The sequence below is a fragment of the Papio anubis genome, chromosome 7 (assembly GCF_008728515.1).
Source record: "Papio anubis isolate 15944 chromosome 7, Panubis1.0, whole genome shotgun sequence".
Lineage (NCBI taxonomy): Eukaryota > Metazoa > Chordata > Mammalia > Primates > Cercopithecidae > Papio > Papio anubis.
Window position 1 is genome coordinate 153,696,136 of NC_044982.1, and position 21,627 is coordinate 153,717,762.

The 21,627-nt window shown below is 43.3% G+C and overlaps 1 protein-coding gene and 1 long non-coding RNA gene across 6 annotated transcripts in view; one reads left to right on the forward strand and one right to left on the reverse strand.

Moving 5' to 3' along the window:
- The first annotated feature begins 1,003 nt into the window (after nucleotides 1–1,003).
- LOC101011898 (transmembrane and coiled-coil domain-containing protein 5B) lies at nucleotides 1,004–11,633 on the forward strand. Of its 5 annotated transcripts, none has more exons than XM_009209847.4 (12): nucleotides 1,005–1,150; nucleotides 2,005–2,049; nucleotides 2,714–2,863; nucleotides 3,183–3,300; nucleotides 3,608–3,658; nucleotides 4,305–4,373; nucleotides 5,880–5,936; nucleotides 6,432–6,491; nucleotides 7,044–7,108; nucleotides 9,703–9,778; nucleotides 10,034–10,077; nucleotides 11,315–11,398. In XM_009209847.4, exons 2-12 carry the CDS (start codon nucleotides 2,012–2,014, stop codon nucleotides 11,319–11,321), a joined length of 735 nt encoding a protein of 244 aa, XP_009208111.2. In that variant the 5' UTR covers nucleotides 1,005–1,150; nucleotides 2,005–2,011; the 3' UTR covers nucleotides 11,322–11,398. The 5 variants fall into 5 exon arrangements, with proteins under 5 accessions (XP_009208109.2, XP_009208111.2, XP_009208112.2 ...); XM_009209843.3 differs by having other exon boundaries at nucleotides 1,013–1,150; nucleotides 11,242–11,633; XM_009209845.3 differs by lacking the exon at nucleotides 9,703–9,778 and having other exon boundaries at nucleotides 1,004–1,150; nucleotides 11,315–11,633.
- Nucleotides 11,634–11,888: 255 nt separating this feature from the next.
- LOC103885714 overlaps nucleotides 11,889–21,627 on the reverse strand; it is a 39,360-nt gene continuing 29,621 nt past the window's right edge. The window contains exons 3-5 of the long non-coding RNA XR_004185218.1: nucleotides 15,828–15,981; nucleotides 13,233–13,315; nucleotides 11,889–11,930 (exon numbers count right to left, since the gene is read on the reverse strand). This is a non-coding gene — a long non-coding RNA (uncharacterized LOC103885714). The remainder of the gene's footprint in view (nucleotides 11,931–13,232; nucleotides 13,316–15,827; nucleotides 15,982–21,627) is intronic.

Consider the following 21,627-nt stretch of genomic DNA (forward strand, 5'->3'; position numbering starts at 1 on the left):
ACTGAAAAGGATGGATAAGATTATGGGAGATATTACTGCATGGGAGAGATGTTTTGGGAGAAACAGTAGTGTGTCTTATAAGGACTTTTTAGCAACTTGATATTAGTACAATTTATCTGGAAAAGGTTAGACTTAAATTATAGAAGAATTCTGTTCTTTTGAGCTAAAAAAAAAAAAAGGAAAGGAAAAAGATCATAGAGGAGTAAATTGCGTATACAGGACAGAAATGGACAGACTTGAAGTCCAAGCACACACCTTTATTGATATCTCTTCAATTCTGCATCCTCCCTCATCTTCTTAACACAGAGAAGGAATCCAGGAATGGTTAGTAGAGTGACACTGATGTGTAAAACTCCATCTACTGTTCGGGCAATTTAAGACCTCAAAAAGCGAAGAGGGAATTCCAAAGGAGTGGGCAGTCAAATGGAATCTCTGGACCCTACACTTCTCTTCCTTCCTGTTCCACCTCCACACATTCCTTCCACCTTTGAAATGTCAGATCCTTTTTTCCCAATGATGGCATTGCCAGGTAAAGGAAAAGAAAGAGGCTTGTTTTGCAGCTCCAAGAATCTGATTGGGTGAGAATGAGGGCTTGCTTAGCTCATAGATAAGTCTTCTCTCAGGTCCTTCCTGGCCTGCTCTCTGACATCCCTACCTTATAGCTCTCGGATGCATTCAATACAGATGCATGCTTTGGATTTGGCAGCAATTTGTACACATGCCACACAGAGATCACAGAAGAGAAATGAAAGTGATCACAAGTACCATTAGGCCTAGAGATTTGGAAAAATGAAATATGTTCTATAGAACTGATTACTGCTTTGGAAGAGATTTAAACTGTGCCTAGAAATCTGTTTCACAGATCTTATTGTTGCTACAGAAGAGATCTAGACCGTCCTAAAGTGCTGAACTCTGCTCCCACTGTGCCCACAACGATGACACAGGTGGATTGTTGCTGCCCCACCCCCTCCCCTACTTACCCTCACCCACCCAACTCATTATGACACGCTGCCCTGCCCAGCCAGAGATTATATAATAGGTCCAGCTGTGCGTGCTTACTATCAGTAAGGCATTGCCCTTTCTGATAGTTCTGACATTCAGTTGGAAATCTCTGTTGGGAGCAGAAGAAATCTCAACTGGGAAGAGAAGGGTGAGCTCAGAGGGCATCATCACACCACATTGCTGTGTGTAAAGACCGTAGAAAGAAAAGCAAAATCCAGGGAAAGTGATTAAAACATAAAAAAAAGAAGGAGGCAGGAGAAGAAATTGAAAAGGGAATTAAAACAAAAGAGCTTAAACAGGAAGAGAAAAGAAGAGAAGATGCAATGTGAAAGAAGATTTGGTACTCTGCTTTTCTTAGATTGGATTTGGTCCTGGACTTGTGTAGTGCAATGATTAGGATAGGCTGTGCCTGAAAGCCTGACATGTGCTTCTTCCTTTCAGTAGTTGTATCCTGTTGCCCATGCTGCTGTTTCTGCCGTTGTTTTAGGGTCAACTCCACTTATAATAGCTAGAGCTTTTTCGAAAGCAGGGTGGTAATAAACTAATAGAAATCAGTCAGTCAACTTTTTGGTACCCTCTAACTCTTCTACTACTTTTTAAAGATTCTCTGAAGATTTGGTTGGAAACACACACTCAGTGGATTTGTCAGGAGACATACATGAGTACCCTTAGCAACTTTACTTGTGACGGGACAAATGTAGGTGAGAAAAGGAAAATGGAGCCAAAGTGTGGAAAATTTTGAAAACCAAAAGATTGCTGTGCTCCAGTGGGTTTCATTTATGAGATTTTAAAATTAAAATATGATCTGGTTGACTGAAATTTAGCTTGTAAGAAATACTGCAATTGATCCCGGGAAGCGTGAGAGTGTAGGAGGCTTAGGTTTCTTCTTGGCTCTGTGTGGCCTGAACACAAGGTCTACCTTTTACCTGCTCCTTCCTGGGGCAATGACTGCATTGGCTGTTGGGAGCTTTTCCATAACGGATGTTTGTGTTCACATTTTAGGAACGCTATGATGGAAGACGTTGGACAGCATCCACTGGATGATGTGTAAGTAAGAGAATAATGAAAGAGTTCGGTAGAGGAAGCTCCACGGGAAGAGTCTCCAGCGATCCAGTAACGAAGAGCTCCACTGTGTGAGACCGTATCTCCTCTAGTCTGGGGAGGCTTCCTAGGGAGAAGAAACTTTGGCTTCAGTTCTCTGTTCTTCATCAGACTAATGATGGGGTTTTCAAAGATCTCTAGTGTCTCAAACAGCTAATCAGTCTTGCAGGAAAAAGATTTCTCTCCCTTCCGGCCTCCACTCAGCCCATGTCCCTGCCTGACTAGGTTAGAAGATAACAAAAGGAGAAACCTTTCCCTTGCAGGTCTTTAAATGCTTTAGAGGTATTGCTTGGATTCTGCATACTTCATCTAAAATATTTCAAAACAAGTGTGTTAAAGTATTCATAGAAAAAATATTTCTTTTGCTTTGTAAAAGATTTGTTTTAGTGGGTGCCACTTACAGTATTTCAAATTAAAATGTGGTTCCACTCCAGGAATTTACTTTATGCAAAACAGTGTAGAAATCAATGTATCATGGAAAACAAAATAAGGCTGGTTAGGCCTATTAACAACAGAAGATAAGAGAATGAATGAAATTATAGGGGAACGTCTTCTTAGGACTCCTATGCTTTCCTGTCCTGAGGTTGGTGATAAAGATGATTTTCTGTAGGTACCAGATGATGGAATTACCATCATTAGAAGCCGTAAAACAGAACCTTGACTGCCTGAATTCAGACCTTGAAAAGGACCTGCAGAAACTGGATATGGAGAATCAGGTTCTCCTTAGAAAGATTGAAGAGAAAGAAGAAACTATTCCAAGGTAAGGCTTTGCAGTTGGCAGGGGAAGGGCCTCTCCTCCCCCGCAGGTCCCTTGGGATACAGAAGGTGGAAGGAAGTTTCACTTATTTGATGGTGAATCTTGGTGTGTTATTTAAATCCTGAAGTATGAACCACAGTGCCCTCAAAATACTTCATGGATAGATTTTTGCATTAAGTGTTCACATTAGGTTGACATTTTATTGCCATTGCATTTGGTAGTTACTCTGACTTCCTGAGACTTTGGAAGTAGTTTCTCAAACTGGGGCCCTGGCAGCTTCCTTAGGGGCTGATCCACACCTGGGTGACTTTATATTTTTCAGTCTGGAAAGAGAGCTGGCCTTGTCACTAGAACAAGACAAAGAGGAGGAGGAGTTGAACTATATCATAGATGCTCAGGAGGAATCCCTGAGGGAGCTGGAATTGGAGACAGCAAAGCTGGTAAGGGGGCGTCTAGAGAAGGACCATTGGATGCAACTTGTTTGCTTTCTGCTGCTCTCTTTCCCAGGAAGTCATCCCATGTTCAATTCTTCTGTGTCTAAAATCATGGCTGTTTAAGAGAGTGTTCTGGGAATGAAGCACTGGGTATGGGTGCCGAAGAGGCTTTCTTCCCAGATCTGCCGTGTGAGCCAGAGTGCACTTTTCCGACTTGATAGACTAATCCCCAGATATTATTCCAGTGACCTGGTGAAGGGGGAGAGATGACAGCAGAGCAACTTCTTTCCCTTGACTTCCTTTTTCCCCACAGGAAAAAAGTAATGCAATCCTCAGCAGGAATATGGTGGAGCTTCAGAAAAAGGTAAGGGGAGCCCTGGGTTTTTTAGGGACCCAGAGTCCCTAAGAACATTGTGTCTTCACAAGAGAAAGGCTGGTGGGTGGCATGCAGGAGGGGTGCTAGGCACATTCAGAATGAGAAAATATATACATAAAAGTTAATGGAAATGCTGTTCTCCACACAGCAAAGCCCACCCTGGAAACAAGCCTCATTTCTTAGGAATCTCAGTAAGAGTTATCTTCCAGAACTCTAACCACAGAGACTGGAGAAGAGGGGGCAACTGGCGAAGGTGGCATGCTCCCTCCACACTGCTGCTGCCAATTGTTCTCTGGGCATTACAGATTGTGGTGAGAGGGCTAAAGGGCGGTACAGGGAGAAAGACTTATCCCTCCTCCCACCACTCTGCCCCCTTCTCCCTTCCCTGTCTCATTGTCCTCTCCTCCTCGCGGTGCCCTTGCTTCCATGGGCGATGGGAACAGACAACTCTGTCCAGCCCGCATGGAGTCAGGCAGCCTGCACAGGGAGAAGGAGATGCTTTTCTGCCAAGCTTCGATCCAGGACCCGAATTAGTAACCACCGTATGTAGCCTGGGACCCCTAGTCTGTCACTGTCCCAGGTTTTCATGTCTGTGTGCCACACTTAGTTCATGATTTTTGGAATGCTATTTTAGATTTCAGAGCTATTTACAAATATTGACTTTGAAGAAGAAGCCACAAAGCAGATCCTGGAGGAAATGAGGGTGAGTAGAAAAAACAAACAGATTTTCTGGGAGAGGTGTCAATTCTCGGTCCTGTGAGAAATTGCTCTCAAGGACTCCCCTAGGCTACGTACTGGTTATGTCTGTGTGCTTATCAGAGATGAGTCAGTGTCCTTTATTCCATGTATGTAATCCCATGGCCTGTGGGGCATTCATGACATCACTAGTCACACTAAGAGCAGAGATAACTGCAGTGGATCAAAGTGGAGGGAACTGCTCCAGAGCCCCCATCTTCCACCAGTCAATAAAACACAAGTTTGAATGCCCACTAGGATCTGCCCTCCAGAATTTTATTACTTAAGTAAGGACACACAAATAAGATATTCAATAGGAAGAAAATATTGACTCCCATAATCATACAGGGATGTGTCGTGATCTTCTGATTTTCCAACCCATGGCTCAAAGGCCCAAAAAGTTGTTTTTTTTTTGTTTTTAATTTATTTTATTATCTTTTTCCTCTGCTAGAAGATAAGTCCATTGAGAACATCAATTGTTGTCTATGTTGTTCATTTGTTTCCCCAGGGCCTAGAACTACGTGCCTGGCACATAGTAGACGCCCAATAAATATATATTGAATGAATGACTACACTGGACACCCAATAGTGGGGAAAACCCCTATTAGGAAGCTCTCTGCATATGTATGTGGTGACTGTGGCAATTTAACTGAGCCCACTGTACAAGAGCCCCACTGTCTTATGCATTTCTCAGAAAAAGAGAAGCCAGGGTTCTCTCTGTCTCTCTCTCTTCTTCTTCTTCTTCTTTTTTTTTGAGATGGAGTCTCACTCTTGTCATCCAGGCTGGAGTGCAGTGGCAAGATCTCAGCTCACTGCAACCTCTGCTCCCCAGGAGTTAAAGCAATTCTCCTGTCTCAGCCTCCTGAGTAGCTGGGACTACAGGTGTACGCCACGATACCTGGCTAATTTTTGTATTTTCAGTAGAGATGGGGTTTCACCACGTTGGCCAGGGTTCACCATGTTGGCCAGGGTGGTCTCAAACTCCTGACCTCAAGGAATCTGCCTGCCTCGGTCTCCCAAAGTGCTGGGATTACAGGAGTGAGCCACCACGCCTGGCCCAGGTTTCTCTTTTGTTTCCTGTGTGATTTGGAGGACATGCCAGTACACCCTATGAAATATGAGTGGGAGGAAGAGGCTTGTAAGTTTTGGTCAGTAGGCCTGGAGGAAGGAGGATGGTTGGGCTCACTGAACAGGGCACTGGCCTACTGAGGCATAAATGTCAGCTCTGCCACTCTGCAACTTTTAAACAAGTTACATACTTAACTTCTCTGCGTCTTTGTTTCCTCATCTGTAAAATGGTGGGGGGGTGGGTAATAACAAGTGCCCACCCTAAATTGTTATCAGATGTCTTCAACATATGATAGCCATTAGTATCATGCTCTCTGCTGGTCTGGAGATGGTGATAATTACCCACTTCCCTTCCATAAAAGAATGCTAGTAGTAACTTTCTGCTGTCACTCATTGTCTTCCACAGGCAAGACTGCAGAAGTCAACAGAGTCCTGTGCAAAGCAAGAGGAGGAGCTGGCCAAGGTAGAGGCAGTGTCTCTTCCACTGAGGGTCTGTCTGGGATAGAATGGGAGAGAATCCCAAGGGTCTTAGAAACAGATCTGTTGAGGCATGGGAGGGGGAGGTACAAAAACATCTTGCAAATGAATTTCTGATTCTTATGCATTCTTATGCAGCTGAAGGGAAAGAAAACTTCTATTAAAAAATCCTGCTTTTACCATTTCTTACACCTCTATGTCAAATACCATTGTTGAATTCCAAACCAAAGTGCCTTGACACATCCCCTGGTATATTACCCGACAGGCATATGACAACTTGGGCAAAATATTTCCTTTGCTTAAAATCAGACCCTGTGCCTAACGATGAGATCACCTCTTTGTGATGTGATTGTTGTTTCCTTCAAGTCAGGAGTTGCTAGGTAACCAGCCAAGTGTCAGTGCACCAGGTAGGGCCCCAGGCAGGAGTCTGGGTTTGGCTCTGATTTGACTCATGGGGTTTGTTAATTTTCTTTCTTTTTAGATAGAGCATGACTACCAATCTGTGTCTGAGCTCTGTAAGGACCAGGTCTACTACATAAAGGTACGACCCGTCTGGAGGAGAAGGCCGAGTAGAGGCAGAATGTCTCCAAGGCCATGGGTTCCTTGGTTTTTTGTTAGGCTAGAATGTGTCACTAGGAGAAATGCTCTATATACAACAGCAACAAGAAGACGGATGTTTGTTAAGGATTTACTTTGTGCCAAGTACTGTGCTAAGTACTCAACATATATATAGTATTTTTCTCAATCAATGTGTTCAATAATTCTATGAGCATGACAGTTATATCAAGGGGATAATGAGGTTTCAGGACGTTAGAACGCAGCTAGTAATGGGGAACACAGCCAGTAAATGTCAGAATTGGGATTTGAATACAAGCAGGGACCTGAATGGGAGGGAGCTCTTTTTGTTTATACACGTCCATTCTGGTTACTAATATCTTTGAATTTTTTATTAGAACCCCTCCCCCACTGGTGTGTGCATACTGATGAGTACACTGTTTGGAAAATAATTAGCAGAATGCTTTTATTAATGACATCATGATGAAATATGGACATTTTCCATTTATGACTTTTTTTTTTTTAACTTCATGGAAAGAAATACCAGGAAGTTCTGAGGAAGATGAAAGAGGAAAAGGAGGCGCTGCTTCTTGAGAAGGAAATGTAAGCTCAGAATAATGGCCTCCCTGATGGACTGCAGTGGCAGTCCGGCAGTCCGAGTGGTCTTTGAAGGGAGGGGTGCTTCTCAGCACAGCGTGTGTCACTGTGCAAACGGCCTCCAACAAGTCATCTCTTTCAGCCTCCGCTCCATGGTTCAGACTGGAAAACCACCAGCATTCAGGCTTTCCTCTTGTCTTCCTCAGCAACTGGTGTTTTAAAAGTCTCCTTTTGGCCGGGCGCGGTGGCTCATGCCTGTAATCCCAGCACTTTGAGAGGCCGAGGCAGGTGGATCACCTGAGGTCAGGAGATCGAGGCCATCCTGGCCACATGGTGAAACCCCGTCTCTACTAAAAAAATACAAAAATTAGTCAGGCCTGGTGGTGGCCACCTGTAATCCCAGCTACTTGGGAGGCTGAGGCATGAGAACTCCTTGAACTCGGGAGGTGGAGGTTGCAGTGAACCGAGATCGTGCCACTGCACTCCAGCCTGGGCAACAGAGCGAGACTTTCTGTCAAAAAAAAAAAAAAAAGTATCTTTTTAATGTTCTTCTCTCTCTCTCTTTTTTTTTTTTTGGTTGTTGTTATTGTTGTTGTTGTTGCTGCTGTTGTTTGTTTGAGACAGAGTTTCACGTTTGTCGCCCAGGCTGGAGTGCAACGGTGGGAACTCAGTTAACCGCACCTCCGCCTCCCAGGTTCAAATGATTCCCCTGCCTCAGCCTCCCAAATAGCTGGGATTACAGGCATGTGCCACCGTGCCCAACTAATTTTTGTGTTTTTAGTAGAAACAGCATTTCACCATGTTAGCCAGGCTGGTCTCGAACCCCTGATCCCAGGTGATCCACCTGCCTCAGACTCCCAAAGTGCTGGGATTGCAGGCATGAGCCACCGTGCCCAGCCCTAATGTTCTTTTCACATGTCCTCAGTTGCATGCCATTCCTGAAAATTATCTGGAGCTATGTTCAGAGAGTACAAAACGTAGTAAAAAGAGGACTAGGGGCCCAGAAATATTCCTTTATGTGTGTGTACTGTCCCCTTTCCCAGGATGTAGTGGGTCCACCAGACTGACCAGAGGCCCCAGTGATGCCCTTTTATACTTTCTTTCCATAGACTGTATGTCTCAGGACTTGTCACACTTTCCTTTTGATTATTTATACTTTTCAATTGCATTATATAATATATATAAAGTGCACAAATTTTATATAGTTTGGTGAATTTTTATACATGAGAACACCACTGAGATCAAGCTATGGAGCATTTTGAGTTCCCGAAAAGTCTCCCTGTTCCCTCCTCCCAGTCAATACTCCTGGAAAAGTAACCATTCGCCTGACTTCTATCTCTTTCTTTTTAAAGCATTCTTGAACTTTGTGTAAATTTATTATGTTCTTGATTGTGTCTAGCTTTCACTGAGACTCACTCACATGGCTGCATGATTTGTTCTTTTTCGTGGCTGTTATATTCTATATAACATATAGAAATACGGCACAATTTATCTATTCTACTGTTAAGGAACATGTTGCTTATTTCCAGTTTGGAGATTTATAATAATGCTGCTACAAGCATTCTTGTGCATGTCTTTTGACGGATGTATCCCCTCATTTTTCCTGGGTTATATACCAAGGAGTAGAATTTCTAGGTCATAGGGTGTATACATCTTTGGTTTACTAGATAAGCTGAACAATTTTCTATGTTAGTGCATAGAAATACAATTGGTTTCTATATTTTGAACTTGTATCATTAATCTTGCTAAATTCACCTATTCTAAAAATTTCTTTTAGCTTCTCAACTACAAATAATAACAATTGTATTTTTTCCTTTTCAGTCTTTAACTTTTTATTTCTTTTTCTTGCTTTATTGAATTATTTGCAAGCATTTGCAGGCATTATTTGCTGGTATTATTTATAGGCATTTCCATTAATGGACTCAATCCTATTGCAGAAAGTGAGACTTAGGACAGCAAAACAAATGAACAAACAATGAACAGAAGGTATTGGCGAGTGAATAAAAGTAAGCAGATTCTGGAAGGGATCTGGCACTTGGAAAAAGAGAATAATGGGCATTATTTCCCCGTTTCTATAGCTTCTAGCCTGAAGAAAGACCAAACTGGGTGTGTAAGATGCACCAGCAGAGAAAACCTATAGTCTTTTTGGAGTAACAAAACAGAGAATAGAGAGTTTGAGGCAGCCAAAGATACTGGGGAAAAAGTAGAGAGTCAGACGTGGGGAGTTCCTAAATCTGTGTCTAAACTGTACCTGAACCTCTGACTGGACTTCCCAACCATGCATGCCCATGCATGTTGGGCTGTGTGAGCAGCCCAACTCAGGACATAAGACCAGAACTGACATTGAGCTGCCACCAAGACACAAACTGCAGTTTGAATCCAACGTCAGGGTTATATCCAGCTTAGTTTTCATTGATTGTCTTTCTTTTAAGAATGAATCACATCTTCCTGGTTCTTTATAAGTTGAGCAATTATGGATTTTAAATGTTGAGCGTTGTGAATGTTACCAGGAGTCTAAGATGTCACATAACTTAGGAAAGCACCTTTCATCAGCCTCTCAGATTACGTTACCTAATTCTTGGCTCTGATCTCTTACCCAGATCCAAAGCCCAGAATGACTCCTCTCAAATAGTGAAACCTGGGTCAATTTTGGTGGACACTACCCAAAGAAACATGGCAAGTTTTTCCTATTCCAAACCTGGGTTTTCCTCTATCCCCTCCCTCTCCTAGGTCCTCCCTCTCTTTCCCTTCTTTTTAATAATCCTATAATTAGGAAATAATGAGGTTTAGTGCCTACTCCACACCACGGAAGCTGGGAGGTGGCAGAGCCAGAATTCAAACCCAGGCATCCTGACTCCAGGGCCTCTGCTCTTCTGCCTCCCTGTGAACACATGAAAAGCCATAGCTGTGATTTCTCATTCCTTCCCACAGGAGAAGACCACCATTAAGAAACAGGAGAGAATCTGTTGGTACAAGTAAGTGGAAGAATCTTGCTTTTACCTAGCCTAGACCACATTTCACTCTGTGCATTACCTGATGAGGGCCAAAAGAACAAGGATAAACACATCATCCAGTGATCAGAATACACAAGGCAGCCCCAAATTTCTCCCAACCATTCTTACTTTTCTCAGTGCAGAATTATAACACCAGAGTTAAACAACAGTTATCAATAGCTGGAGAAATGTGTGGCTCTTTCTGAGAAATTTGGGATAAAGATGTAGGTTGCATTTAACTTTTAATTTTCATTCTTATGATCCTAGGTATAGCCCCTTTCCATTTTTCAAGTCCTGCACTTGATTTCCTCTGTGATATTCCTTGTTGGGAAGAAAGTTTAGGATGCATTAATTTTCTTAGTTATCTTCAGGCTTAGAAATTTTAGAAAAAGATTCTTGAACTCTCTGTGCCTTTGGTTTTTTAGTTTTTGAAATAAGAAGATTGACCCTGAAGAGCTTCAAGTGGCACTTTAATAAAAAGCCTCTATTTACGATATTTCAAAATAGTTGAAGGTCTTAGACCTGTTGCCAGAGTAGGATTTTCTTGAGTGCACACAAGAAAGCACACACACACAGAGAGAGAGAGAGAGAGAGAGAAAGAGAGAGAGAGAGAGAGAAAGCCCTTTTTATTGGTTTGTTTTAGCACCTGTTTAGAAAAAAGCTAATCCTCATCATTTTTCCTGGATGTTAATGTCATCGATGGCTAAATCTTATTTCAAATTCTAAAACTGCCCATTATAGAGGACCTGAAAAGAACCACTGGACACAAGGCTCACAAATGATGGTCCTAAACATTTTCTGATAACCCTAGAAAGGCCTGTCCTGTACACAGGACCTGGAAAGTCTTCTTTTGTACCTCTAACTTTTCTACGTAGAAAAGTTAGAGCTACAAAATGTCAGGAGGACTATGCTGTTGGAGGACTGAATGTCAGGAGGGTTGTATTCAATTTCTAACCATGACATCACTCTTTTTCTGTATTTGCCTCTTCCCTACTCTTACCCTGTGTCCCCATTCCCTACTTTCCCTTATCAACTTTGCCTGAAGAAAGCAATTCACCAGCCATTTATGACTGTGAGGTTTGCCTTTCACTGCTTGACCTCAGGCTGTCTTTTTTTCTCATGCAAATAATGAACATCTCTTTGCAGGCATTTCCAGTATCTCACCTTCATGGCCCTAGTCTTCATTAGGTTGCTGGCTTATGTGTTTTTCCATCTGCAGTACATAAACCCAGATCTTTTCGTGGATGTCCTGCCCCTGGTGCTGAGCAGGGGCACCTTGGAGAGGCTGAGGAAGGTCTCATGTCCCTTCCTCACTCTAGCAGTGGAAGAAGCGCTACCACACTAGTCTGGGGTGACCTGGGGGTATCACCCCACACCTGAGTGGAGGGGCCGTGGCTGTGGCCCCACGTTGGGGATGGCCAGGAAGGATGTGGAAGCCTTTGACTCAGAGCCGCTACTTGACATCTGAGCTTTCATTTTGTTCTTTCCCTGCTTTCCCTCTGGAATGTGTCTCTTTCAAATAAATATGTTTGACGAGAGTCCACAGTGTTGGTCTGTGAATTTCGTCTGTGAGTCCTGGGACCCCTCACTAGGTATTCGCAGCTTCCACCCTTGGCTGTTGAGAAAAGCTGCCCTTGAGGCGAGATAATAAAAACTCCCCTCAGGACTTCCATTCTCTGCTCTGTATTTTTAAAAATTTAAACAATCAGATACTTACCCGGGCGTGGTGGCACACGCCTGTAATCCCAGCTACTCGGGAGGCTGAGGCGGGAGAATTGCTTGAAATGGGGAGGCGGAGGTTGCAGTGAGCCGAGATCGCGCCACTGCACACCAACCTGGGTGACAGAGTGAGATGTCTCAATAATAATAATAATAATAATAATAATAATAATAATAATGTGTTCATTTGTTAGATTCTCCAGTCTCTTTGGGATGCACATAAGGGCACTCAATTTAGGAACCACTGGGGTGGATACAAAGATTTCCCCTTCTCCTGTTTTAACAACACATTATCTTCCCTACAAGCTTATTTTATTTTATATTATGCTATGTCTTATAAGATTAAGATGTGGGAAAAAAAACTGACCTATTTCATTTAAACAGGTGGTTATGCATTCATAAATGAGAAGAAAATTATCCTAAAATTCAAGTGCAATTAAAAGCAGTGTATAAAACCAGAAAGTGCTTGAGATACAGCCAAACACAAATTTGTACCTATCTATCCTTCAATCCCAGTTCAAATGTCCTCACTCCCATACAGCTGCCTCTGACCCCTTCTCACTGAAGACAGCCTCTCTTGCCTTCCAGATGCTCCTGATACCTTCTCTGGGCATCCCATACTGCCCTGTCCACTTCTGCCTCATAGTGTCATCATTGTGTGCCTTGACCTTGGGGCTGGTGGCCCCTTTATTTCTGTATCCTCCCACATGTTCCCTTCACTCATATCTTCACAAAGTAGGACTCAGTAAAAGAGGGACTGATTCCTTGAGTAAACTGTATTTCTTTCCCTGAACACTTGGGGGGTCACAATTGGAACCATGAGCCTAGACCCTGTATTGTGACAGCTCACACTTTTGCAGGGACAGCCAAACAGAGCCTGGATGGTGCAGAGGGAAGGGAAGTAGAAGAATGTGGCACAAAACATGAGGTCATCTGGCCTGCTGGTGGCATCTCCATGGTTACCAAAGTGGTGGAGATGCCTTTCTTTGCCTGTTTCTTCTGCCTACACATTCCCTACACTCTTACTTTCTAGTGACCTTCTCTCCTTTAGAAATCTTTATTGATGTAGGTTTTAATTGAATTTCACTTGGAAGCGTCCGGGCAGAAGAAAACACTGTATGTTTACTTTGGCTGTAGACACAGCCCTGTCTCAGGTTTTCTTTCTGAGGTCTGGGGAAGAAGAGAGTGAATGGTCTCAGAATAAGGTGTCTATAAAATGAAAAACTGGCCAATATCACCCTCTTGTGGCCAAATGAAAGCCTTTTGCATTTCAAGTGGCTTCACCTAAAGGAGTGATTAACAAATTGAAGCAAGAAAGAGGGATCAGATGTTACCATTGGATAATTTTCTCTATGTGTTCTAATAAGTCCAATTAGTCTTCATTCATCTATTAATTAATTCATTCAGTGAATACTTACTGAGCATCTTCCTTGGGCGAGGCAATGTTCTAAGTGCTGGGATATAGCAATGAACACAACAGACAAAAATCTCTGCTCACATTCTAGTGGATAGAGGCAGACAGTAAACACATAATTAAATATGCAAATACTGGATGATGTTAAGTGATATAACAAAGTTCAGTGGGGAGGAGGGAGTGCTGAGGAGGAGCAGTCACAGTGTTCTTTGAGAGAGTGGCATTATAACAAAGACCAGAGCGAGACGAAGGATTCAGCGAGTGGTAGATAAAGAGACAGCAAAGACATGGTCTTGAGGTTGGAGGGTGCCCGTGATGCTGAGGTTCCTTTGCAGAGTCCCAGCTCACACTTCTGTAACGGTCCCTTCATTAAAGTCTCTTCATTGGAATCCTTCAAGTTGAATTCTGGTTCTGCTAGGACAGGACCCTGGCTGAAACATTGTCCACTGGCCAGAACATGTCCTAGGCCGAAGGGCTTCAGTGCTTGGGTGACTCTAAGACTACAGGTGGATGTGAGAAGAATGGCTGTGGCTGGCCAAGAGAAGTATCCCATTCCCATCCTCTCACACAATTCCTCATCAACTCGTAGAACACTCAGGCTCTCTACCACCTAGCCCTCCCTGCACAACCCTAGACAAACATGAGCCTATCCCAACATTCAAGGCTGGCTAGAAAGCAGCAGCTTGGGCTAGTATAGACTAGGTAGCCCCTCACTTACAGTCAGCCATCTAGTGGGGATTTGAAACCTTGAAACTGCTAGAAATGCACATTGTTGACACACAGTAGCCTTTGCTGCCCCCAGAGAGCCTGCCTCCAATAGGATGCTGGCTTCAGAAAGGCCTGAATGGCATTCTTAAATCTTGGAGGCAGAAGAGGGATGGCTGCTGCTTTAAAAACAAACAAACAAAATATATATATATATAAAATAGATACATATAGTATATGCTATATACTCTATATATACTATACTTACATATAATATACTATATATTATATATATATAGAGAGAGAGAGAGAATATATATATATACACACATAGAGAGAGAGAGAGGGAGAGAGAGAGAGAGAGACAAAGCCTTGTTCTGTCACCCAGGTTGAAGTGTAGTAGCGTGACCACAGCTCACTGCATCCTCAACCTCCCAGGCCCAAGCAATGCTCCCACCTCAGCCTCCTAAGCAGGGAGGACCTCTTAAGCTCAGGAGTTTGAGACCAGCCTGGGCAACATAATGGGACCCCATCTCTATTTTATTTTATTTTATTTTATTTTTATTTTATTTCGTTTCATTTAATTTCATTTCATTTTTGAGGCGGAATCTCACTCTGTTGCCAAGGCTGGAATGCAGTGGCGTGATCTCAGCTCACTGCAACCTCCACCCCGCCAGGTTCAAATGATTCTCTTGCCTCAGCCTCCTGAGTAGCGGGGACCACAGGTACACGACACCATGCCCAGCTAATTTTTTTCCATTTTGTGTAGAGACTAGAGATGGGGGTCTCCCTGCTGCCCAGGCTGGTCTTGAACTCCTGGCCTTAAATGATCCTCCCACCTCAGCCTCCCAAACTACTGGGATTACAGTCATGAGCCACCACGCCTGGCTGCCACTGCTTTAAATGAGTAGTGCTGAGCTGGGGCTCTGATTTCCAGTCACAGGGAGCTCACCACTCCCAAAATATCCATCTGTTTCCGAAAGGTTTTAATAAAATAATGTAAAGCACCTAGCACAAGCAGCATGTAGTGGTATTCAACCAACACCAGTTTTCTTTTCCTTTGCTTTTATCTACTAATTAATCTTAGTTCTATTTTATAAAGTGCTACAGAAAAATGACTGCCTCCTTCATATTTTAGACACTAAAATTGAACAGCCTTCTGTTCTCCAAAATGAACATTCCCAAGTCCTTTCAGTTCACATGGCATAACTTTTAGAGCCTGTGTTATCTTATTTATCCTTCCCTGGAACCCTACAGAGCTAAATGGAATACAGTACTGTAGATGAAGTCTGCCTGACGAAGTATGGTAGCCCTATTCTCCTTTTATTCTAAACGTTACGCCCCTATTAATGCCTTCTAAGATTTTGCTAGCCATTTTGGCAGCTGTTTCACGCAAAGATGTGAGCTTGGAGTCCACCAAGATTCCTAACCCTTTTGAACATGAATTCTTCTTACTCTACATCTCCTCTGTTTTGTATTTGTAAAGATTTTTAAAACTAGGCTACACGCAGCACTTTCCACTTGCTCTGTTAAATTTCATTTTGTTGGTTTGGGTGCTTCATTTTATTTTGTTGCAATGTTTCAAAACCCAGATTCTATGAAGGGATTCATCAGCTCACTCAGTGACCAGTGGTGACACCTGGTAGAGTGGAAATTGCTCAAGTTTGGATGCAGAGAGGCTGGGCTGTGAGATCTCTTTTGGCCTTGTACTAATTGTTGACCTCAGGCAGCTAGTTAAAGTAGTTAATAATACAAGACTGTCCCCCAGCGAGAGTGTTACAACAGGGCAATTCTTTCAGTATTCTGAAACGGAATTTCTTTGGGTGTGAGGGCTCGAAATCAATTAAATGAATTAGGCTTCTCTATTTTGTTACCTATCTCAAAACGTAATTACCTGTTAACTGTTTGGGGCTATCCTTTTTATCATGCTGGAGATCAATTTCCTTAATAGAGAAGGCTGATGTGAAATAGGACTCATATCTATCAACATTATAGCCTTTGCCCGAGGAATTGGCCTATCCCTTTCACTTCTGCGTATTCCAAAGTACCTGTTAAAAAAAATTCCACTCAATATCTCTTGGCAAGTTCCAGCGTTGTCTCGAAAAAATCACTGAACAGGAGTCAAGACTTAGACCCTCGTTTGTTATTGATTTGATTTTACACAAGCCATATGCCCTCTTTGGGCCTGGGGTTGACTTCCAGATGATTTCTAAAATCACTCATGCTGACGTTATTTGATTCTATCAACTAGTTCATTCAGGTCCTTGGGTGAGTAAGAACCAACCTCTTCCTAACGTTCTCTAAGCCCCCCAGGTTTCAGCCTTCCTAGCAATCTTACCCTCTTTCCCAGAGGGTTCCTCTGTAAGCCTGGAAGTGCTTATTCCACTTTTTCTTGTCAAGAGTCTCAGCAGTAGTGTTTCTTTTTTTTTTTGAGACGGAGTCTCGCTCTGTCGCCCAGGCTGGAGTGCAGTGGCCGGATCTCAGCTCACTGCAAGCTCCGCCTCCCGGGTTCCCGCCATTCTCCTGCCTCAGCCTCCCGAGTAGCTGGGACTACAGGCGCCCGCCACCGTGCCCGGCTAATTTTTTGTATTTTTAGTAGAGACGAGGTTTCACCGTGGTCTCGATCTCCTGACCTTGTGATCCGCCCGCCTCGGCCTCCCAAAGTGAGCAGTAGTGTTTCTTAAGAATGAGTTAAGGCCGTGCTTGGTGGCTCACGCCTGTAATCCCAGCACTTTGGGAGGCCAAGGCAGGCGGATCACTTGAGGCCAGGAGTTCAAGACCAGCCTGGCCAACATGGTGAAACCCTGTCTCTACTAAAAGTACGAAAATGAGGCAGGGTGGTGGCATATGCCTGTAATCTCAACTACTTGGGAGGCTGAGGCAGGAGAATCGCTTGAACCAGGAGGCAGAGGCTGTAGTGAGCCGAGATCAATCATGCCACTGCACTCCAGCCTGGGCAGCAGAACGAGACTCCATCTCAAATAAATAAATAAATAAAGAATGAATGAATTAAGACCTTCCACATAAAGGCTTAGTTCAGTAAATATTTACTGAGTTTCTGCTATGTACCAAACACTGCAATGCATGAATGCAGTGAAGTGGGGGGATGGGGGGGAAAAGAGCAGTTTAAGAATGAGCAATGAATCATGCTCTCAAAACCTCTCCATTTTGTGGCAGATCCCAGCCCTCGATATCAAGGTTCAAGGTAACTCTGAAGCTTCTCTGAGGTATAAATGCTGACTTAGTAGGGGCTCAGAACTATCGACGCCCACGTTTCTTGATCATCTACTGTATTGCAGACATTGTGTTAGAGAGGTCATATGATCTCCGTTTCACAATTTGGACAGTTGCCTAAGATTATCCATCTGGTAAGCAGCAGAGACAGGACTCACGGGCCATCTCTGGCCTCCCCTAGAACATTTGCTTCCGTATTCAGGTGTAATAAAGAGCTTTGAAGTCAGCAGTAGTAGCCTACCACTCAGAACCATTGAATCAGTAAGTGTAGTCAGCTCTTTTCCATCACCTATTTTCCTCTCTCCTCTGTTACTTGTTCAAAGATAGTATAGGGGCCCAAAATCATTCTATTCGTTGTCTTAAATTTTACTTTGGAGCCCAATTATTCCTCTAGTTTAATAATTCCCTTTAAAGATTTTTAAATGCTTTGGATAATGCTTTATTAAAGCATCACAGGCCATTTATACCTTAGAATGAGTAAAAAAAATGGAAGGACTGGGTTCCATAGGGGATGGGGGGGACTTAAAGGAATTATTAAGCCGTTGTCTTTTTTATTTTTTGGAGACGGAGTCTTACTCTGTCACCTATGCTGGAGAGCAGTGGTGCAATCTCGGCTCACTACAACCTCCGCCTTCTGGGTTCAGACAATTCTCCTGCGTCAGCCTCCTTAGCAGGTGGGATTACATGCATGAGCCACCACCACAGCTAATTTTTTTTTTTTTTTTTTTAGTGGAGACGGGATTTCACCGTGTTGGCCAGGGTGGTCTCTAACTCCTCACCTCAAGTGATCTGCCCGCCTCAGCCTCCAAAAGTGCTGGGATTACAGGCGTGAGCCACTGCGCCCCGCTGTCAACTGAAGAAGGGTGAGGGCACTGAATTCAGGGCTAACCAGGAAGCTAAAGTAATCCTTCGAAAGATGACTCCACCAAGAGCAGCCTTGTCTGAGTTGGCTGTCGGGGGAGGCATGTAAAGCTTTATTTCTTACACATAACCATGTCCTTCTCATGCAATAATTTCTAGTATAAAATAACTGGACTTGGGTGATCCCAACCCACTCCAGGGGTGACATTCTTCCCTACAGGTTGCTCTCTTGGAAGTCCCGTTTGAAATGTTCACGCTTGATCTTTATCCCACACAACATACATATTTACTGGTTAGGTTTTCATCAGCTCGTTTGAAATCCTTGTTTTTACACTAAGGTCATCACCCTTTATGTGTAGGTGTCAGCTTAAAAGAGCAACAGTTGCCCCCTGAAAACACTGAATGTCTGTGTCTCCCCAAAATTCATATACTGAGATTAAAATGCCCAATGTGACGGTATCTGGAGGGGGGGGCCTTTGGGAGGTAACTGGGTCATGGGGGCAGAAGGATAAGTGCCCTTACAAAAGGGACCTCAGGGAGCTCCCTTGCTCCTTCTGCCATGTGAGTGCAAAGCAAGAAGATGGCCATCCATGAACCAGAAAGCGGGCGAATCAGACACCAAATCTTCTGGTACCTTGATCTTGCACTTTCCAACCTCTAGAACTATAAGAAATTAATTTCTGTTGTTTAGAAGCTGCCCCAGTCTATGATACTTTGTTATATAGCAGGCCAAACAGAGGAACCCTTGGGGTTCAGCGAGTTTGAATCCTGAAGGGTCTCTGGTCTCCAAACTCAAGAGCTGCCAGCTCTGTGGCAGGGCCCATGAACGGGCAGGTCCTGCTCCATTTTCTCGGGTTGTAAAAGCCTTCCTTTCCAGGCTGCTATCCCATAGCTCTCAGCTGACAAACCTGCCCCAGCATGGGGTCATCTACCCTTAGCCACCAGAGGGATGACTTTCCAGCAGTGTAAAGAGGCTGATCCCCTGCTTGGAGGTTGAGATTTATTTTTCTTTTGGGGGGTTTTTCAGTAGATTGGTGAAGTCTGACTCTAACTTGAGGATTTGCAGATCCTGAATTTCTCGGCCACACTGAGCAAAGTCACAGAAGAGTGGAGAGAGCGATAGCAGTGGCTTTCAGCAGTTCTTAGGAGAATTATGGTTCGGGGTGGAAAGACGGGGCGAGGGTGAGGTCTAGGGCAGCGTGGTGGATGGGGAAAGTCTAAGAGAGTCTGACGGGCACGGGAATAGATTTCCTGGACATGAATCCTTGCCGTTGCTAGAATTTCTCTGCTGAAAATATAAGTGGTAGAAGATTTCCTACCTTCCAGGTCAGCTAAACCTGGAACTACATTTACAGTCAACTTTAAACAAAACCCCATGACAGTTTAAACCCTACATAGTCCACAGTCAGTACTGTAGTCTGGAAATAAGAGATAAATCTATGATTGGTTGCTGAAAGATTCACCTGTCTCTCCAGGCATGGTCTGAGTATTTCCGATCTAGAAAATTGATAAGTCAACAATGGGCCTGAAACGCAGTCTTCCAGTGACTTCTCTTGTAATGGAAAACACATCTTCTTTCCAAGGTTTTATCCTACCGGGAAGATCACCAGTGATCAATCTCACAAGAGAAAATGTCAATTAGAAATTTTTATGTTCCTTCACCTGCATTACTGTGCTAGGAAAAATAGGCATGAGAAGATTGTGTATTTTATTCTATAATCCTACTTCAAAAGAGTTTATATTCTATTCACAAGGAAAAAGGAAAGTACTAACTAATGCAAAGAAGCATGAGGAAAGTGTCATCAAGAGAATACAAAAAGGTTCAAAGGAAAAAGATGACATCTAGAACAAAAAGGAGCTAATGGGAGAGGTATCATTTGATACAGGCATTGACCAAGAGATATGATTTCAACTCATGGAGATGGAGGAGGTGCCCTCAGGCTTTAAATATCTTAACTGCCTGGGGGAGAGGCTAGAGGTAAATTGATCCTTGGCTATTTGGAGTTCATTATCCCAGCAGAGAAAATCTTATAGCAGCTTACTTGATTACTAGTTGTTCAAGAAACTTTATTTATTATCCACTTATATCTGGTATGCAAGAAAGAGTTTAAAATATAATCAATAAACTTTGGTCTCCAATGGATTAGGTATTGACATGACTGGGGGAGAAGAGAAAGTATGAGAGAGTCCTGAGGGCTCCCCAAGGGTAAACCTTCTAAATGTTAAAACCTTCAAAACCATTGATTCCCAGAAACACTCAGACCAAAGCGAAGTATTTGCTAGAGAGAGAGAGAGAGAGAGAGAGAGATAACATTTTGTGGGCCTCCGGAAGAGGAATCCTGTTACTTCCTTTATAGCAATTCTCAACCCTAGTAACACATCAGAATCACCTGGGGACAGTTTAAAATATTGATGCCTGGGCCCCAACTCCAGATATCTTGATTTTATTTAGGGGTATTGGTATCTTTGAAAAGCTCCTCCAGGTAATTCCATTACTGGATAGAACGTCTTGACTGTGAGTTATCCAGGTTCTTGGTGTATTGAACAAAGAATTGAACAAAACGCACAAACGAAGCAACAAAAGAAGCAACGAATGACAAACCAAAAGAATGGAGTCATAAAGGCACAAATTCATTGAAGATGCAAAAGTACAATTCACAGAGTGGGAGCAGGCTTCAGCAAGTGGCTCAAGAGCCTGCCTATTGCAATGCTCCCCAAGGTATTTATAAAGCCAAAAGAACTTGGCAACACCCCTAGCTGCCCTTCAGAGGCTTCCAACTGGTTGCAGTCTATGAGAGATTGGCCTGTGGCCAATCAGAGTCTGAAGTGGAAACTTCTGTCTTATTATCACAGGAAGGAGGATGTGGCCTGTATGCTGCCCAATCTTGGCTGGAACTGCCTGCACCTGCTGTTCTTTGGCTTATGCCTTAACCTTTGGTTACCCTAATTCCCTATTCTCCTGCCTTAATTCCAATATACAGCCAAGGCTGCAAACCACTGCTCTGAAAGCACTTTTGGTAACCTCCAGACTCCTTATATAAAGACAACAGAGAAGCGGGGAGAGTTATTTCCAAACTGGGAAAATTCCTTCTATGTAGGAAGAAAAAGTGAACCTTAATATGAATCCACACTTCCCAATTATTTCTTCATATTTGTAGCTGCTTTGGTATCTTCAGCCTTGAATTCCAGCTGGGTCTGTATTTGCTCCTACCTACCTTACATTGATTAGAACAGTCTCTTTAACATATTGGGTTCTTCCCACTACATGGAGAGAATATAGAAATCAGGGTAAAGCAACAAATTGCCCCTTTCCACACATGGTAGGCTGAAAAACGCCCCCCACCCCCCGCAAAGATGTTGTCAGCCCAGGCAGCCCTAACAAAATATCATAAACTATCAAACATTTATTTTTCACAGTTCTGGAGATTGGAAATACAAGATCAGGGTGCCAGCAGGGCTGAGTTAAGGTGAGAGTCCTCTTCTGGGTTGCAGGCTGCTAACTTGTATCCTCACACAGAAGAAAGAGCCGGCTGGCTCTCTGGCCATTTCTTATAAGGGCACTGATCCTCAAGGGCTCTGCCTTCATGAACTAATTACCT

Excerpts from the sequence above, each read along its gene's own strand:
- LOC101011898 (XM_009209843.3), top strand. The coding sequence starts at position 2,012 with ATGATGGAAGACGTTGGACAGCATCCACTGGATGATGT. Across the intron at positions 2,864-3,182 it reads AAAGAAGAAACTATTCCAAG|TCTGGAAAGAGAGCTGGCCT; the intron begins GTAAGGCTTTGC and ends TATATTTTTCAG. Across the intron at positions 6,492-7,043 it reads ACCAGGTCTACTACATAAAG|AAATACCAGGAAGTTCTGAG; the intron begins GTACGACCCGTC and ends CTTCATGGAAAG.